We start from the raw sequence: 19,850 nt of genomic DNA on the forward strand, positions 1-19,850 counted from the left end.
TCTTGCCTGGCCCCCCTAACTTCATTTACCATCTCTGCTCAAATGTCAGTTGCTGGGAGAAAACTTCCTTGACCATGCCTAAAATAGCACTCAAACACCTCTGCTCTTTGTCTTTATCCTTATATATTAATACTTGATATTGTATAATATTACATTATCTTTAAAAAAAATTTTTTTATTATTATGTTATGTTAATCACCATATATTACATCATTAGTTTTTGAGGTAGTGTTCCATGATTCATTGTTTGCGTATAACACCCAGTGCTCCATGCAGAACGTGCCCTCTTTAATACCCATCACCAGGCTAATGCAACCCCCACCCCCCTTCCCTCTAGAACCCTCAGTTTGTTTCTCAGAGTCCATAGTCTCTCATGGTTCATCTCCCCCTCCGATTTCCCCCTCTTCATTATTCCCTTCCTGTTATCTTCTTCTTCTTCTTCTTCTTTTTTTTTAACATATAATGTATTAATCTCAGGAAACAAACTGAGGGTTGCTGGAGTGGTGGGGGGTGGGAGGGATGGGGTGGCTGGTGATAGACATTGGGGAGGGTATGTGCTACTGTGAGCGTGTGAATTGTGCAAGACTGTTGAATCACAGACCTGTACCTCTGATACATTATCTTTTTTAATTGAGATTTTTGTTGAGATAATTAAAGATTCACATGCATTTGTAAAAAAAAAAAATAATACAAAGAAATCCCATGTACACTTTACCTAGTTCCTCTCAATGGTTAACATTTTGCAAAACCGTAATATAAAAGCACAACTAAAATACTGACATTACTACATCAATCTTATTCAGATTTATCCAGTTTTACTTCTGTGCATTTGTATAAATGTAAGTAATTCTATATAATTTTATCACATATGTAGGTTTTCTCATCTATCATCCCAGTCAATATACTAAATAGTTCGAACACCACGAAAATACCTCTTATAACTACATTCAGCTACTTCTCTTCCCAACACTTGAAAACTAATAATCTATTTCTAAAATCTTGTCATTTCAAAAAGTTAACATAATTAGAATCATCTTGTATGTATTGTTTTGGGACTGGCATTTTTCTTTCACTCAGCTTAACTTCCAGGAGATTTATCTAAGTTATTTGATGTATCAACAGTTCCTTCCTTTTCATTGATGAGTGGTAAGTATGCCATGGTATGTATATACAACTGTTTGCTTAACCATTCACCTGGGCATCTGGGCTGCTTCTATTTTTGGCTATTATCAATAAAGCTGCTAAGAACATCCACATATAGATTTTTGTGTGAACTTAAGTTTTAATTTCTCTGGGATAAATGCCCAAGAGGACGATTGCTGGGCCATACGGTAAATTCATGCATCATAGTTTTTATTACCCATTTCCCCATCAGGATGGAAGTCCTATGATACCAGGGACTTGGTTATTTTGGATCAGTACTGTATCGCAATGTCCAGAACAGTACTTGGCACGGAACAAGGAGTTAACATATATCTGTTGGCTGAGTAGACTTCAGAGCCTTATGGAGCCAATGTGTGCAGATGCTATTGCTTTTATAACTGATTAAAATGAAATGAGTCTGCAAAAAGACTCCCTGGGAAAAATGGTTGAGATGAGAGTAAGAGAGGTGCACCTCTGAGGTGTCAGTTTGAGCCCTGAATGGAAGAGCAGTTAGGCTGAGCAGCTGTGTGTATAAAGGAATGTGTGAGGCTTTGGAAAAAGTCACATGGCGTTCCAGCCCCAGGGAACACAGTAGAACCCGATGTTGTTAAAATGGCTGATAAAGCCTCAGATCCTGTGCAGTTTCAGTTGCCTGGATGGCCACCAGCAGAAGACAGAGCAGCCTACTGCTTAGCAGTATTTTTAAGATGGGACCAGCAGCAGAGCCAGAGAGCTTATATTCTTTCCTAAGCACATGTTGGCAACCTGGCAAAATAGTAAGTAAGCTCCAAAAAAATGTGTCAAATGTGTAAATAAATAAATTGCTTCTTCACAGGGATTTGGTTAAGTTTTCAGGGGAGAATGAGGCTTTACATAGGGCACTGGGATGGACGATGGTAGTTCATAGAACAGAAATTTGGAAATCAATGTTAAGAGCACAAGCTGGGAAGCTTGGGAAATTTGGATTACATGCAAACAAATTATTTTTTTTAAACTGTATTTGTGGTACTACCTCTATTCCTGGAGATCCTTTATACAATAATGAGTCAATCAGTTTTAGAAGGTCAGGTCTATTAGTATAAGTACACCACTTTCATGAGTATAACCTTCTGGCAAAATTTGTTTAACGTGTTTTTGTTCAGAGTTTGTTTTCCTGACAATCAAATTTCTTTTAATAAATAACAGGAAAAAAAAGAATGTTTAACTGTTATTAAAAGTAACAATTTTCAGGGCGCCTGGGTGGCTCAGTTGGTTAGGCGACTGCCTTCGGCTCAGGTCATGATCCTGGAGTCCCTGGATCGAGTCCCTGGATCGAGTCCCGCATCCGGCTCCCTGCTCGGCAGGGAGTCTGCTTCTCCCTCTGACCCTCCTCCCTCTCATGCTCTCTGTCTCTCTCTGTCTCAAATAAATAAATAAAATCTTTAAAAAAAGAAAAGTAACAATTTTCAAATATTTTGGGTTTTTGAATATGTGAGTGTCTTATTGCAAAAATCACAACTGTGTCCATATTTGAATAGTGTAAATATCCATTATATATATATATCTCCCAAGACAGTGCTCTTTGAAAGGCTCCTGCCAAGGATGAAAACACAAAAATTAAAATGCCTTGGAACTCTGATAGATTAAGGGATAACATATTTAAAGAACAGTGAGCTAATATCTTTTTCTGGCCTGATTCTTTTAATCAGTTCTTGCTGTAAATGGTTGAAAATGACAAAATTCAATAAGGTTGCATGATTATACATTTAATGTGGGATTATGTTTGTGTATCCCAAGCTCGGTTTCTCTTTAAGTATTCCTCTGTTTAGTTTTTTTAAGGCATAGTAATTCCTCACAGTATGGTTCTAGAACACTGATTCCCAGCCTCGGTTGCACGTTAGAATCATCTGGGGAGATTTAAAACTCCTAATGCCTAGACGATACCCCAGACCAATTAAATCACAGTCTCTGGGGTGAGAGCCAGGCATCAGTATTTTTCATAGGTCCCCAAGTAATTCTAATGTGCAGCCACGGTTGAGAATCAGTGTTCTAGAATCATCTGCATCATTTTCACTAGGGTACTTATTAAGTCAGACCTGGGTCCACAATTATATGTATTAAATTGGAATATCTATATACGAGCAAAAGAAATCTAAATATTTATCTGTACTCCTAGATGCACACTAAGTTTGAGAGCCTGTGTCTAAAGAGTTAAGGTGGCTAACCCTGACCTGTAAAGTCACTGGTGAATAGGACAATTTGAAATTTCAGCCCACAATCAGAAAATCTTTTGGGGTTGGAGACAAGTCTATTTTGGAAGTCTCATTAGAGGTGTTTATTTAGCCAGTGTAGTTACATAGTTTGCAGGTGTCAGTAATAACTCCAGATAAAGTTTCCACACAGTTTTCAAGTAAATACTTTATTAAGACAAACTGATCCTCTAGTGGAAAGCTAAAATAAAGAGGCCATCAAGCCAAAAGCAGAAAGAGTAATTTTAAAAAATAATAATTAGTTATAAGAATTAAGGATGTTAAGAGAGGAATTCTTATAGAAAAGCATAGAGCTACAAATTGAGCTTCCCCTTGGCCCACCACTCATTTTTTTTCTTAAAAAATTACAATTAAAATGTTTTTAGAGGAAGGGAAAAATTAAAGACCATTAGGAATCCCCATTACATTTTAAAATATTAGCCCAGTAAGGATAGTTAACACCTTAAAATATGTAAAGTATGTTCTCAAACCTCTCATCTGATCCTAACAAATATCCTGTCTAGGGAAGGATAACAGATTATTAATTCCAGTTTTCATAGACGTGATATTTCCAGCATATAACATATTGTGAAGTTCTCGGTGTTTGTTAAGTTGAATTGAATTATTGGATAAGGAAGTTGAAGCACAGAACCATTAAGCGCTAACTGACCCTTCATCAATTGATCTAGAGACAGCTGCATCAAAACCCCCAGCATAATCCAGAATTCTTCCCTAACAGCATGGCTTCCTCCAGTAAAATCTGGAGAGTAAAGGCCATTTTTTAAGCCAGTTGTCCTTAGCGTGGTACACCTATGGACCATATGAACACTTTCAGCTATATCCAGGGTACTGACCAAAGATTTTGATTCAACAGAGCGAGGTGAAACCAAAGTCTGTATGTTTACTAAGCATTACTTACCAGAGAAAAACATGTAATTGACAAATATGTTATTAAGCCAATTAACAATGATCCTCGAAATGGCAAATATCATTGGCTAACTCTGAGAAAAGTGAAATATTTAAGCTACAAAAGCAAAATGACTCACAGACCCATGCTCCATCAGCCTGGAATCATATCTTTTTCGCCCAGAATACAACTTCCTTTTTAATCTTGATCATGTGGAATTCAAGTGCTTTCATTTTTTAGTCATTGAATCAATCTTTTGCCACACATCTTACAAAGCATTTTGATTTCCTTGCTGAATTCAGTGCCAAGGTCTGTGATAGAAATGAATGCCTGCTTTCAAGATGGGTATCATTTATGGGTATTACTGATAAGTATTGTTTAATGGTAGGTTAGAATTAATAGTACTCATAAAGTCATAATAAATATCTGATGTGAGACAAAAAAATAAAAATAAATACTGTTGAACATATGAATCCATTAATCAATAGGATAAAATTAAGAACACATTGGTTTATAATAGCATAACATATGAAGAGGAAAGTTTTAGATTCTATATTTTTCTGGCCAACTTCTTCAGTGGGTGAAGGGGCTAGAAAGCATATTGTCTTCAGTGAATCAGATAATGTGGGCTACTTCTTTACATTTTTTTAAATATTTTATTTATTTGTTAGAGAGAGAGTGTGAGAGAGAGCAGGAGCAGGGGCAGAAGGAGAGGGAGAAGCAGACTCCCTGCTGAGCAGAGAGCCCAATGTGGGGCTCCATCCCAGGACCTGAGCCAAAGGCAGATGGACACTTAACTGACTGAGCCACCCAGGCGCCCCTGGGCTACTTCTTTAAACCAATCCTTTTTGTTTCAGGGCTTGATGGGTACCTAGATGAGCTCTCCTTCCTTGAAGAAGAGGAACCAAGAAAATTTGTGCTTAGCAGGAATTGAAGGCTGGGAGCTGCGCATACATAGGGAAGAATGTTCAGAATGCTTTGAGAAGTAACATGGACAAAGAGTTCTGGGAATGAAGAAATTGTCTTTCCCTAAGGCATTAAATTTGTTTCTAGGCAACAAATAAAATATGATTACTTCTAGCCAGCCCAAAATGCAGCTCCCAGAAGAAAACTGCGTACATAAAAATGCCTTTCAAAAGTCTAAACTTTAGACAATTTTGGTGCTCAATTCATCCTATAATTTACATCTTATAATTTACACACACACACACACATGCATATGTATACATACATATACATATATGTACCTATGTGTTTCACATTATTCTAATGGTATTTTAAGAACATGTATAATTTGGTAATTCCATATAAAAAATAATGTGAATCATTATTAGTTTTATAAAATTACAACCTCTGCTACTTTCATGATCAAAAATGCACATGTAATGGCTAAAATCCAAAACCCTTACAGTAACAAATGCTGGTGAGGATATGGAACAACTGGAACTCTCATCCATTGCTGGTAAGTATGCAAAATGGTACAACCACTGTGGAAGGCAGTTTGAAGTTTCTTACTCTCAGGTGTCCTCTTACCAAATGATCAAGCAATTGCACTTTTAGGTATTTACTCAAGTGAGTTGAAAACTACGTCACACAAGACAAAAGAAAAACCTGTACATAAATGTTTATAGCAGTGTTATTCATAAATGCCAAAAAATTGGAAACAACCAAGGTGTTCTTCAATAGGTGAATGAATAAGCAAACTGTGATACATCCATAAATTGGAATATTATTCAGTGGTTTTTTTTAAAGCTATCAAGACATAAAATGACATGGAGGAACCTTAAATATATATTGCTAAGTGAAAGAAGTTAGTCTGAAAGGGCTCCATACTATATTATTCTAGCCACATACACTGTAGGATTCCAACTACATGACATCTGGGAAAGGCAAAACTGTAGAGTTAATAAAAAAAAAAAAATCAGTGGTTGCCAGGGCTTTGGCAAGGGAAGAAGGGATGACTAGGCAGAGCACAGAAGATTTTCAGGTCAGTGAAACCATTTATGAGGCTATGGTAGATACATGATATTATGTATTTTTCAAAATCCATAGGGTTGTATAATACAAAAAGTGAACCTTAATATAAACTATGGACTTTAGATAAAAATAATGTATCAATACCATTTTATCATTTATAACAAATATACCATATTAATGTGAATGTTAATAATGGGGGAAACTATGCAGGCAGGTGGAGGGATAAATGGGAACTCCCTGCTTAATTTCTCTGTAAACCTAAAACTATTCTAAAAACTAAAATCTATTAATTAAAAAAAATCATGTGTAGATAATATTAATGCTGGCACTGGAAACATTTTTTTCTAATTTGTAACATATTGACAAAATAGTTATTAAAGTAAATCTATTAATTATGTATTTATCATTCCTGTATCATAAAACTTAAAATTCTTTAACTATTTAGCTATATTCTAAAAGATATTTAATTCACATTCTGCCATACAGAACTAAATTAATACCTCCCCCATATATGAATGCCTGAAGAATTTTTTTCAATCCTTTTTCCAAATGAAATGTTCATATTATATTGGTACATTTCTCATTTTCATTGATTTTCAATATAGTTTTGATTTGCAAAAACCGTAATAAATAATTTGCCTATAATATATTATGTAACTGAAAGCTGATTACTTTCAGCTACTGAAAGCCTTGTGCAGTACTTCTCAAACTTCAATATGTGTGTGGGAGTCTATTGGGGATCATTTTGAAAAAAAAAAAAAAAAACTGATTCTGATTTAGCTGGTGTGAGGTGGTCCTGATAATCTACATTTCTAACAAGCTTCCAGGCAAGGCTAATGTATGACCTCACACTTTGAACAGCAAGGTTCTAGAGCATATTTGGGCCATAAAACTATTACCATTGTGAAAAATTAACCCAAATACCTAGCAGTTCTTACAAAGGATTAAAGAGCTGTTTAAAAAGAGAGAGAGGCTTTTTTGTTTTTCCTACCTAAAAAAATCTCTCAGGGCTCCAAGAACTTCTAAATCTGCTTTCCCAATATATAATCCTTTTCAATTTCATCATAAAGAGAATGGCTTGATAACCTTTGTACAGTGAGCAAGCTAACCATTTAGCCATAATACTCTCCTGGCTCGTATGAACCAAAGACCATCTATCTCTAGTTCAATTTCTCGATTTGTATGTCTTCAATCGCAGAAATGTCAAACAACTGGCTCAAGGTCATTTAACCAATAACTGTAAAGGTCAGGTCTAAATCTAGGTCTCTGATTCCAAATCCAGTCCTTTTCCTTCCATTCTCTGCTCTTTCTGATAACCATGCACTTCAGAGAATAGGGTCTAGTTTGTTGAGACCACAAATCCCAGCTCTGAATTGAATCTCTCAGCCTCAGGCTTCCCAGGGCAATTCCTAACATGGGTTTAAAGTCTTGTGGGGAACCAGATGCAGTAAGGGAGAGAATTTTTTTATGTTTCAAAATAAGCTTTGAAATTCAACAAAATTATGTGAATTAATGAGCTTATTTGAATATGGTATAAGGTATGAGAGAAAAGACTTGGATGTTCCACCATGGGAGCAGGGCCAAGAATGGTTTGTTCTATTTCTCCAAACCTGATGGTTCTCTTGAAAGAATTCATAGCTAACCACATGTGGGAGTCAGAGAGAGGTGGACACCTCCCCAGGACCCTGTCCAGAGCAACCTCCCTTATACCGGGATAATCAAATGATGACTAGAGGTCTTCAATGGGACTTCTAAACTATTAAAGATAATGGAAACTAAATGTTTCTTCACAATATGAAGAAAACAAGGCCCAGAGATGTGAAAATAATGTTGTACCATTGTACAGATATTATTAGTTGGAACTCAGATTTGGAGTTTCTCGACCTCTAGTTTAAGGACTAGCCCCAACTCCACACTGACATCAGCAGTAGATTAGGGTTAGAGAATTAATCAATATGAAATATTTAAGTGACACTAGAGTCTATACATGCCTTTTAAATACTGTCCTTCTAAGGATTTCTAACAGTTTGAATCTTTGTATACTCTTACCCTCTCCCTCCTAGAGCCCTGCAGTTTAGGAAAGAAAAAGTTAGGAAGATCTGACCTTGGGAGAAATTCCTGCCTCAGAACTTTGGACAGCATCCCACTATGAAAATTCTGTTCTCCTCTCAAGGGGGGAATTCCTCTGTAAGTGCATGTGTGTATTGGATGCAAGTGGCTCTGAATTAAGGTGCTCAACTGGGTGGCCAGAATCTCTTCCTCTGAGCACCGATCTGACACCATATCACAAAGATTTGTAAATATGTAAGGACAGAAATATTCTCTTCATGGGATTAAGTGAATATCAAGGCAGCCAAGATTTTGGGCTCCCGTGTCTATCTGCTTGGGGATGTTCTGAGGTGTTTGTGTGTGAAAGCTGAGCAATGATGCCACAATGAGGGAGAATCAGCCTTGGCAACTCAGGCCCCAGTCTGAGAAAAATCAGTAGCCACTTAGTTCCTTGTGGGCGATCTGAGCTCTTAGAGATAATTACAAGCAGTTTAGGTGCCTGTTTTAAGGAGCACAAATGCCATTATAACAGGCTTCTACAGAAATTTTACAAATTCCCAGTTACAGAAGGCTCCAGAAAAATACATTAAAAGTACATTATGTCCCCATCGTCTCAGAGCCAGGAGGTACTCTATGTTTTTTGCTGGCGGTTGGAAATCTGGCTCTGGCTGACACATCCAACTTTGGTCTTAACCATCACTCCAGTATTTAGAACTCATATATTCATTCCTCACTCTTCCATGTGCCATTCCTCTGTTCCCCTCCTTTTTTCTTTTAAGATTTTATTTATTTATTTGACAGAGAGAGAGACAGCAGAGAGGGAACACAAGCAAGGGGAGTGGGAGAGGGAGAAGCAGGCTTCCCCCGGAGCAGGGAGCCCGATGTGGGGCTCAATCCCAGGACCCCGGGATCATGACCTGAGCTGAAGGCAGACACTTAATGACTGAGCCACCCAGGCGCCCCTGTTCTCCTCCTTCTGATCAAAATCCTCTCCCTCCTTCAAGACTCAGCTACTATGTGACAGCCTCCGTAAGGGCCTGCCCTGACAGCATACTGTTCATGGTGGCCTCCCTGCTCCACCCTCTTCAGCAGTTAAGGACCCCCAACACTCACTTGGCATTTATGTTGAGCCATACTTCTAAGAAGGCAGCATCACAAGCAAACCTATTTTGTTTAACTTCCCAGGATAAATAAAACCTGGGATAAGAGAGAGAAGCCCAGATAACATAGTTGTTGAACTTTCAAAGATTTTCACACTAAAAATGCCAACATGTACAAAGGAGGGAACTGGCTTATAGATAGAGCCAGGTGGGCAGTTTTCTTTTCTTTTATATCTCTGAACCTAATCAGAATAATGTCTGGGAAACTTTAAGAGTATAGCTGCAGGACAAATATGAAAGAAAGAGGCATATAGCAATTTAAAATAAAAGGCAAGATTTTGCAAGTTTAGCTGGAGAATAATGAAAAAGAGTCAACACAAAACTACTAGCCCCATATACCACTGGGAGGATTGAGACATAGTCCAGTCCCTCAGTGGGAGATGTGGTGTATTCAGTGGGAGAGAAGCAGCATTAGCCAACTCTCAGGGTTCTTTGCTGTGGGAAGCTTCTGTCAGTCTACTACCAACAAGAATGATAATGACTTGTATACTTTGCAATCAATACTAATAAAAGCACAATGATTGTGGATGACTTACTGTGCTGACAGTGAATCCCATTAAATCCTCGAGGACATTTACAGACGTAACCTATGAATGTGTCCCCTCGGTACGCTTCACTTATTTCACAGGTTCCTCCATTATGGCATGGATTAGGAATGCAGGGACCTGAAAGACAGAAGAAAAATTGTTGCATGATGTGTATGCTTGAAAGGAGATACTGGGCCAACCTTTAGCAATTAACAATTTTATAGAGAAAAGTGTCCTGGATATTAGTGGTATAGGAAATGGAGTAGTTGTGTGGGGCTCTGAGACTAACAGCCTGGGACTGAAGACTGGCTTCCTGGCTTTCTAGCCATGTGGTCTTGGAAGATTTATTTCACTTCTCTGTGCCTCAATCTCACCTTCGGTTAAATGTCAGTATTAGAAGAATCTATCTCAAAGGGTGATGATACAGATGAAAAGAATTGGTATATTTAAAACACCCGAACAGTGTCTGATGCATATTAAGCAGTCAAAAAGAAATATTAGCACAGAGTAAAATATTGGTATTAAGTTCTCCAAATTGTGAAATATCTTCTGCATGTTTCAAAAGTAATACTGAATGGCAATTTCTGGAGTTATGAACACTGAAGAGCTTTTATAAACCTGTTGGTAAAAATAGCATAAACTTGCAAATGACTGTAACCACATAGTCCAAGGGAAGTGGATATTTGGTTGCAATAGTTTTATTGACTATTTATGGATTTGTAGTGGGGCATTCTTCTGTGAACCATAGTTTTTTCCCAGTCTATAAGAAGTAGCTCATCAAGTTACAAATATGGGGAAAAACAGGGGCAAAGGGAAAGGGAGAGAACGTCTCAAGCTGACTCCCCGCAAAGGGCAGAGCCTGACACAGAGCTTGATTCCAGGAAACTGAGATCATGACCTGAGCTGAAATTAAGAGTTGGCAGCTTAACCAACTGAACCATCCTGGCACCCCTGGCTCATAGTCATTTTTAAGCTTTGAGAAAGTAACTTCACCAGCATGAAGTACCTGTGACAGCCAGTAGAAGTGTGGTGTCTGATCTCCCTTGGAGAAAACCAGCTGTTAGCACTATGAGGGTACAGACCTGGGACAGTCCTGCCTAACTCAGGACTCCTCTAGTGCACATTTTTTACTCTGGGGTGCCCCTTTGGTATGGCTGAGATTTTCGCAAATGGCATGGCAGTGCAAGGCTCTTTCTATGCCATCTTCCTTCCTTCCTATTCTCTTTTTGGAGGTGACATGTTTATGTCACAGTCTGAAGGCTCATCCTACTACTCTTGCTTCCACTCCCCCACTCCCCAGTAAATCTTTTACATCTCTAATTCTTACAGTCTCACAGTTGGCTTACTGTTGGCTTCTTTGGAGGATGCTAATTGACTCAGGGCAGAATCCAGACTGGACAATATGAAGAAGGGAAGAGAGAAGTTGAAGGAAGAAAAAGCTCTCCCTGGAAGATGAAGAAAGGTCAAGGAAAAATGTATAGTATTCTCTAATTTTGTCTTTTTAAATTTTGTTTAACTGAAGAGACTAGAACACCTTTATGAGTGAAAGAAAAGCCACTGAAGAGAAAGTTAGGATGTGCATATTAGAAAAGAAAGAAGGGTAATTAAACTGTCCACTATGTATGAAAAGGTGAATGCCTGAGTCCTGGAGGAAGATTAGTCAAGACAAGGAACAAGTAGTTTTAGCAGAGAGTTGGGGGGGTAGCGATAGGGCTGGGCACAAGAATAGTAACAACTTAAAGCAACTGGGTGAGAGCTCCACCAGGCAAGGCTATTGGAAGAGTACAATGGTAAATGGCTCCTCAAGTATTAGTCAAAGCCATTTAAAGACTTATGGAGAGAAAGGCAATTGACCATCATCACTTTGAGCAGTGCAATAGAGTGTCAATGACAGGAAGCACTTAGGGGTTGGGCAACATTGTCTTGCACTGAGCCAAGACTTTGAAATTTGATTCCTTTCTCCAGCAACTGTTTTCTTCTAGTTTAAAATTTCATGAAATTCAACAGCAGTAGAATCTAATAAGAATATGCATGAAATAGAAAACAATGTGGCAACCCTATAGTGTCTGGACCTTGTCGATAGGGCTTAACTTTCAAACAGTGAAAAGAAATTAGTGTATCTGTGTATTCTCCAGATACCTTCATATCAATTAAAAACAATACACAGCAGCTTTGTGCTGTGCACTATATGTAAGTTAAACTAACCAACACCTGCCCTAAAGGTGGTACACTATCAATGTTTAAGACAGGAAGAAGGTTCAACACCAATGATCACTTTTGTGGCAATTTGAATCAGGTTTCTTCCATTACTAAAAGATGCAAAGCATGCCACAGAACTTATCTATCCTCTTCTTTCTCAGTTTCTATTTCTTCCCTCCTCCAAATTAATTGACATTTGATGGTGCCTTACAATCTACAAATTCTTTTCACATAAATAATCTCATTTATTTCTTACAACTCCATGAGGTCATTGTCATTACCATTAGCTTTTACATTTAAAAAAAAAAAGGAAGGGCAAAAATCTTAGATAATGTTTCTCAAATGAACATCTACGAGTGATGCATTTAGGACTCAAATTAACAGTCTGTGATTCCAAAACCTACATTTTTTAGAGACTGAAAAGTTGGGGAAGGGAGAATGAAATAAAAATGATATTAGAGTTTTGATTCATCAGTTCACTTCAAAATAAGAAAAACCATGACAGGTTTTTTAGTAACTGATAAGTGACAGCCATGTATATAACTGCTAGAGAAAAAAATACATGTAAGTAATTACACTGAAAGAATTATGCAATTTTTTTTCTTTTTGAGAATTATGCAATTTTAAAGAAATAAGAAGCCTTAAAGATCACCTAATCCAATCTCTCAATTTTGCAGATAAGGAAACAAAGCCTAATAAGAATTCAGTGATTTCTCAAACTAAAAAACAAACAAACAAACAAAAACAAACAAAAAAACCTAATGTAAGAAAAGGTGGGTTTAAGGATTTGTATCTAGGAGGAAAAAAGTTATTAAAATCAAAATTGATTAAGTTATTCTTTTCCCCTTAAGAGAGTGATTTAATTTATATCAGAGAGGAAATAAACCTTTTCTATGCTCTCTTCCTCTTATAAAGCTGCGTGAGGGAAGGATTTAAAACAACAACAACAAAAAAGACTGAAACAGTAAGACCTCTGCCAGTTCTTAGAAGCAGTTAAAGCCACCATTCCAAGGAAGGTGGTCTATGAATGTCACTTTGAAGAACAAAAGGTGAATATGAGTCTGGAATAGAAGACTCCATTTACTCAAGCCCACAACACCTTAGGAAAAGTAGAACTTGACTTGAAGTTGAGGATGAACTAGTGGCTCTGCATAATAAAGGGGAGAACTTAGGAACGGATGGAGAACACCCAGAAGAGGAGACCCCAAAAAACAGAGCTGGAAGTGGACTTGAAGGACAGAAAGGGGTCAAGCAATATGTTGGGAAGCCGTAATAGGTGAAGAAAAGTAGCTAGCAAGAAACCATGGTATCTAAAATTCAGAATGTACATCTCTGTACATTCATGGTATCTAAAAGTCGTTAGCACAGCTGCTATGTGAACTGTCTCTGTTGGAGCATCCAGATCTACACTCAAGTCTGCTAGACACACAGACCTGTGTGTGGTGTTTGGGGAAATCAAGGGGAAAGGGCTATGCCATTCGTCTGGCTCATACTGGCAGAAAGGAAGAAGCACTACAGCACATGAAGCCCAAGGGATTCAAGAATCCAGTGGATACAGAAATCTGAAGACAGAACTGACAGGGGTATTTAAAGTCCAAGACACTCTGGATATTTCCTGAGGGCATAGGTGAAGCCTGTCCAGCAGTCTTGGTGCAGTCTCTGGGATTCCCAAAAGAAACGAGATAGAGCACTAGAGCTGATTTTATTTACAACCCAAAGAACATCATGACCTCAGCTGACATCTGAGTTTCAGAAAAAGATGACCTGCTAACAGAGGTCATGATTGTGGTTATTTTTCCTATTCTGAGAAATTCTATGATTTTCATTTAAAGGGTAAGGATGAGGTAAAGCAAATGGCTCAAGGATTTAGCCTTTCTAGAGTGCTTTAAATGCTAAGCAACATGAAGTATACATAGCATTCTTCAAAGAATATATCTTTGTTTTTTTTAGAGGCAAGAAAACAGGCTTACTCACAGAGGGTAAGTAACATGCCTAACTGGAAAAGGCAAGATTTTAACACACTCCACCTGACTATACATCTCTGTACTTTCCATTAAGCCACACTCCCTGCCATATTGAAGATCTGTACATTAATGTTAATCTTGACAGATGACAGGATCAACATGAATTCACTAAGCATGTTCATATAAATAATGCAGGACTCCAAAGCATTCCTAAATGGAAATATTTCAGAGTGTTTTCAGCAAATGGGTTAGGGTGTCTTAGATATTATGAATATAGATAGAGATAGGCTCTACTATACTAAGAGTGCTCCATTTCAGCTATGTTTGAAATCAACTGTCAAACATGAATATCTTCCCAATATTATTTTGTAATCACATATTTTGTATGTATATACTCTTGCTTGTTCTGTGAGGATAAGAAAGAAAGTGACCATGCCCGACATAGACGTTTTGTTTGTTTGTTCCTAATGATCATACTATGAAACTCACTGTACGCCTCATACATACTCTTTTGGAGTACTCATGATAGAGTGTTGAAATGAGTGGTTACATCTCCCTTTTCCCCAGTAAACCACAAATTCTCTGTGGGAGGAGTCACAGTCTGCACATAGCAGGTGCTTGATACATTCTGAATAAACAAGGGTATGGCAAAGTGAGTGATGACCATTTCATCTTTTGCCCAAACCCTATTCAAATTGAGGTTTATAAGATATCGATATCTTTGGTTTTTCATTTGGTAATTAATTAGGATACTTTCTATAACTTTTCTTCACCTTTCAAGATTCAAGTTCCTTAAATTTGTAATTGGGTTCCAATATTTTTTGTCTCTAATAGGGCTTAAGCTTCAAGAATATTGTATCTGTAAAGTATTACAATAGTAAATAAAAGATCATTAGAATGTAAACTTTTGCATAACAATTACGTGTATCTTAATTTTTGGCAAATGTGGAATCAAGAAAAACGTAACATTGTATAATCTCATCAACAGTGTTTTGGTCTCCTAATTTACCAATTCCTGTGTAAATAAAGACATTCACTTAAAGCATTAGCAAGATGAAATAATTAGAATATATAAATTAGTACATAAAGATAATAAAATAAATGTAGCCCCAGGTCTCAACTCACATGGAAGCCAAAAAGTTTTGTAGTTGGATATTAAATAGTGACAATTAAAATATTTATCAACAGTTTGCAGATTTCTTTCTCCAAGTGGTAATTGGGCTAAACATATGAGAATTAGAGATCTCAGGAAACTCCTTTCTGTTTTTGTGTTTTCCCCCATCCAATAATCTCATCTATTTTGATACTGAAAATAAGTATCATTTAAGGTGTTGGCACACTGATAAAGAAAAACCATCATCTACAGTGTATATTGTTGCTTGTACTATGAAGGTAAGAAAAACAGTGGCCCTGACCTTGATCAACATAGAGCAGTTTGGGAGTTTTGTGGTTGTTCTAATTTCAGGTTAAATAACATTATTCATTAGGAAACTATTATGTGCTGAGCACTCTACTAGTAATTTGGATAAATACTTTCAAGGGAATTAAAATTATCAGCAGCTGGAAGAGTAAGCTCACAACACAAGAAAATATTTAGTCATCCAGTTTATGCACCTCACTTTTTAAAAGTAATTTTAATGGTTATCCTTTACTGAAAATATAATATGCTCAGTATTTATAAATATATATATTGTATATATTTGTACAAATATATAGATTTGCAACTATATATATTTGTAAATATATACATTTATTTTTTTATTATGTTATGTTAATCACCATACATTACATCATTAGTTTTCGATGTAGCGTTCCATGATTCGTTGTTTGCATATAACACCCAGTGCTCCATTCAGTACATGCCCTCTTTAATACCCATCACCAGGCTAACCCATCCCCCCACCCCCTTCCCCTCTAGAACCCTCAGGTTGTTTCTCAGAGTCCATAGTCTCTCTCTCTCTCTCTCTCTATATATATATATATACACATATAAATTATATTTATATAGTTTATATAATGGTTTGATGGTTTCTGGAAACTTAATTCTAGATTTCCTTAGTGAAATCATATTAACAAATGCTTGAAATATGGCTACATTCTTCACTTTTACTGCCAAAACTTTAGTATATTTAGGCCTTTTCTGTAACATGTAAATACACACACACACACACATATATGTATATGTATATATTCTATATCTCATTTGTTTTCAGATTTTGCTCTGCTATAAAATTGTTTTCAAAGCTGTGTATAAGTCGTGTGTGTCTTATACACAGCTTTGAAAACAATTTTATAGCAGAGCAAAATCTGAAAACAAATGAGACTTATTCAACAACTTAGAGCTTGTAAAAACAAAAATAAGATAAACAAAGGCGATCTTAATTCTTTTCCACTTTAAAAGTCTGTTTTAAAAAGTTTGCTTCCTTTTGTGTAACAGGTACAGAATGGTGATTACAAGATTCCGTTCTGATTAGTATTCCTAAAAGTCCAAATCATCTGATAAGACAATAGCACTAGGTAATATCATATCACTTTTAACAATAAAAGCATAAGTGGACTTTTAAGATACAAGAGGCTTCAGGAAGTTTTAAAATCAATAATGCTCTAATACTTTTATAGGTAATCTTTAAGTAGCTCTTAACACAATGGGGACAGTATATGATCAATATTAATGAACAACTGGATTCAACAGCATGCTTTCCAGGCATTTTTATGTAAGCTCATATTAAGTATGTCAACAAGATTAATTGCTCACAAAAGTAATGGATCTATATGGTTTGCTACTTTTCTGCATCTATCTTCTCATAATTCCAACAGCAGAGAGTTGAATTCATTGCTATATGTGTAACATGGTTAGCTTTTCACACATTCAGTGACTATGCCCCAAATCATGAATTCCTTACAGTGTAGTGTGTAAGCAGATTATTAGGAAGTAAATAGGTTAACCCTCTCTTGTGATTATGTGTACATAGACTCAGTCAATTTTACAAATTATTCTCCCAAAACACTGGCTCTTAGATATTAAAAATAAATGTATATTTTAAGTTATGTTATGAGGAAATACCAATCCAGCAATTGCAAAAGCACCGTTTCACAAACTGTTCCCATAGGAAGAGTTATTACCCAAAGTTCACTTCAAAGTCTGGTCTTAAAAACACAGGAAAGTTCTCTTATCATAGTGTTGTTTTTACATTTAATAAGGTTTGAGCATTTTGGCAGTTGCCATTTTGAGCCACTGCCACTTTATTTTAAAACTAGTTTGAAAAAGAAGGAATTATTCTGGGAACGTTGACTTGATTGATGTTTCCAAACCATTTTTTACGCTTGTTATTTCTCCTCCTCCTCCCCTCCCTCCTCTTCCCTCCTCCTCCTCTCTCTTTGAAATGTAAAGTGCAAATTCAGCCATTTGAGGAGAAAAATTATCTATGGGTATTTTATACATATAAAGATGAGTAAACTATAAAAAAACCTAAAGCGTTCCATTTTAGAGGAGAATATGCAAATGTAACAAATTGTTCTTTAAATGTAAAAATATTTGAGTAGATTATGAAAATTGAAATCTGAGGCTAAACAGAGTTGTTTTTATTTTTGTTTTTGTTTTTAAACACCTACAGATAAACTTTCTCCTCAAGAGTTAATGCTGAACTCTTTATATATTAATTGTCCACAGGAAAGCACTGTGATAATTAGTGGCTAAAGAAGTGTCATTAGGGTCCCTACATAACAAATTACTGCAAAATGGGTGGCTTTACGGGCACCTGGGTGGCTCAGTTGGTTAAGCGACTGCCTTCGGCTTAGGTCATGATCCTGGAGTCCTGGGATCGAGTCCCACATCAGGCTCCCTGCTCAGCAGGGAGTCTGCTTCTCCCTCTGACCCTCCTCCCTCTCATGCTCTCTGTCTCTCATTCTCTCTCTCTCAAATAAACAAAATCTTAAAAAAAAAAATGGGTGGCTTTAAACAACAGAAATTTATTCTTTCAAAGTTTTGTAGGCTAGAAGTCTGAAATCAAGGTGTCTGGATGGCCATACTCCCTCTGAAGGCACAAGGGAAAAATCTGTCCTTTTCTCTTCCAGTCTCTGGGGGCTCCTATAGTAGCATGACTCCAAAATCTGCCTTCAGTCTCATACGCCTTCTTCCCTGTGTTTTGTATGTTCTCTCTTCTTCTTAGAAGGACACCAGTCATTGGATTTGGGGCCCACTCTAATCCAGGATGATTTAATCTCAAAACCCTTAATTACTTACATCTGCAAAGGCCCTGTGATGAGGTGAATTTTGTTCCCCCAAAATTCATGTTGAAGCCCTAACCTCCAGTGTCTCAGGATGTGACTGTGCTTGGAGACAGAGACTTTAAAGAAGTGATTAAGGTTAAATGAGGTCATATGGGTGGGCCCTCATCCAACCCAACTTCCCTTATAAGCAGAGGAAATTTGGACACACCAAAGAGACATCAGTGACATGCACACACAGAAAAAAAGGCCATGTGAGGACAAAGCAAGAAGTTGGCTGTCTACAACCCAAGGAGAAAGGCTTCAGGAGGAACCAAATCTGCTGACACCTTGATCTTGCCCTTGGAGACCTGTGAGGAGATGTATTTCTGTTGTTTAAGCCACCAGGCTCTGGAATTTTGTTATGGCAACCCTAGCAAACAAACACATACCCTATTTCCAAAGAAGGTCCCAGTCTGAGATTCCTGGTAGACATGAATTTTGGAGAGGTACTCAAACCACTACAGTCCCCAGGTAGTTGTTTTCTTACAGCAGTGGAGATGGTTAAGGAAACCAGAGCCCTCCTTTATTGTTAGAGTCGGCTGGCAAGGCACTCAGATTCATCAACAATTAACACCTTAGCTAAAACTAATTTTACTTGGCTCTCATCACAAGATCAAGAGAACATTTTAAATTTGGAGAAGTGCCTAGGAAGAGTGCAGAAATGGCTACTTATGTGGCATCGAGGAGGATCTGGCACTACAAGACAGAATGAAGTACCAAAGAAAGAATTAAGATTTCTTGGGGCTGATCTTTACCCACTTAAAACTTCTGTCTAGAGTTGGGTTTGCCAATGGCAGTCTTTTTTTAGGTAGTCCATCAACATCTGAGAAAGTCTTTATATGAATTGTTTCTATAAACACATATCATCATTTGTGTCACAACTGTTGATATGTCATCTTTTCCCAATAAATAAATATCTTATTGAACACTAATATGACTTTTTTTAAGGATTTATTTATTTTGAGAAAGAGAGAGGGGGTGAGTGGGTGAGAGTGAAAGGCAGAGGGAGAGGGAGAGAATTTCAAGCAGAGTCCCAGCTGAGTGCAGAGCCCAATGTGGGGCTCGATTTCATGACCCTGAAATCATGACCTGAGCCAAAATCAAGAGTCAAATACTTAACTGACTGAGCCACCCAGTCACCCCATTAGTGTGACTTTTAAAAAATTAATTACAAACTATAGCAAAAGGATCTATCATTTTACAAAGGGATAACTATTGCTATTGCCACATTTTATCATGCAGCACAGCCTCTCATCCTTCCCCATGTCTATTCGTCCTGCACTACTGCTGAAGAAAGATTCCTAAACCACCACCCACTTAATGGAAAGTCTCAGCTTGGAATGTTTTATTAAGCAAACAGAAATCTGTCTTATTACTCTCCAGTCATAATGCACACACATTTTTTAATCCTCCAAAAATGCTATCTT

At 37.2% G+C, this 19,850-nt stretch overlaps 1 protein-coding gene across 2 annotated transcripts in view; it reads right to left on the reverse strand.

The window, feature by feature from the left end:
- EDIL3 (EGF like repeats and discoidin domains 3) overlaps positions 1–19,850 on the reverse strand; it is a 392,993-nt gene that overhangs the window by 198,249 nt on the left and 174,894 nt on the right. For both annotated transcript variants that reach the window (XM_035014793.1, XM_035014792.1), the window contains one exon: positions 10,001–10,129. In XM_035014793.1, the coding sequence (XP_034870684.1) occupies positions 10,001–10,129 (129 nt within the window). The remainder of the gene's footprint in view (positions 1–10,000; positions 10,130–19,850) is intronic.

Source organism: Mirounga leonina, unplaced genomic scaffold (assembly GCF_011800145.1).
Source record: "Mirounga leonina isolate KUSES-001 unplaced genomic scaffold, KU_Mleo_1.0 Mir_168, whole genome shotgun sequence".
In the NCBI taxonomy this organism is placed as follows: domain Eukaryota; kingdom Metazoa; phylum Chordata; class Mammalia; order Carnivora; family Phocidae; genus Mirounga; species Mirounga leonina.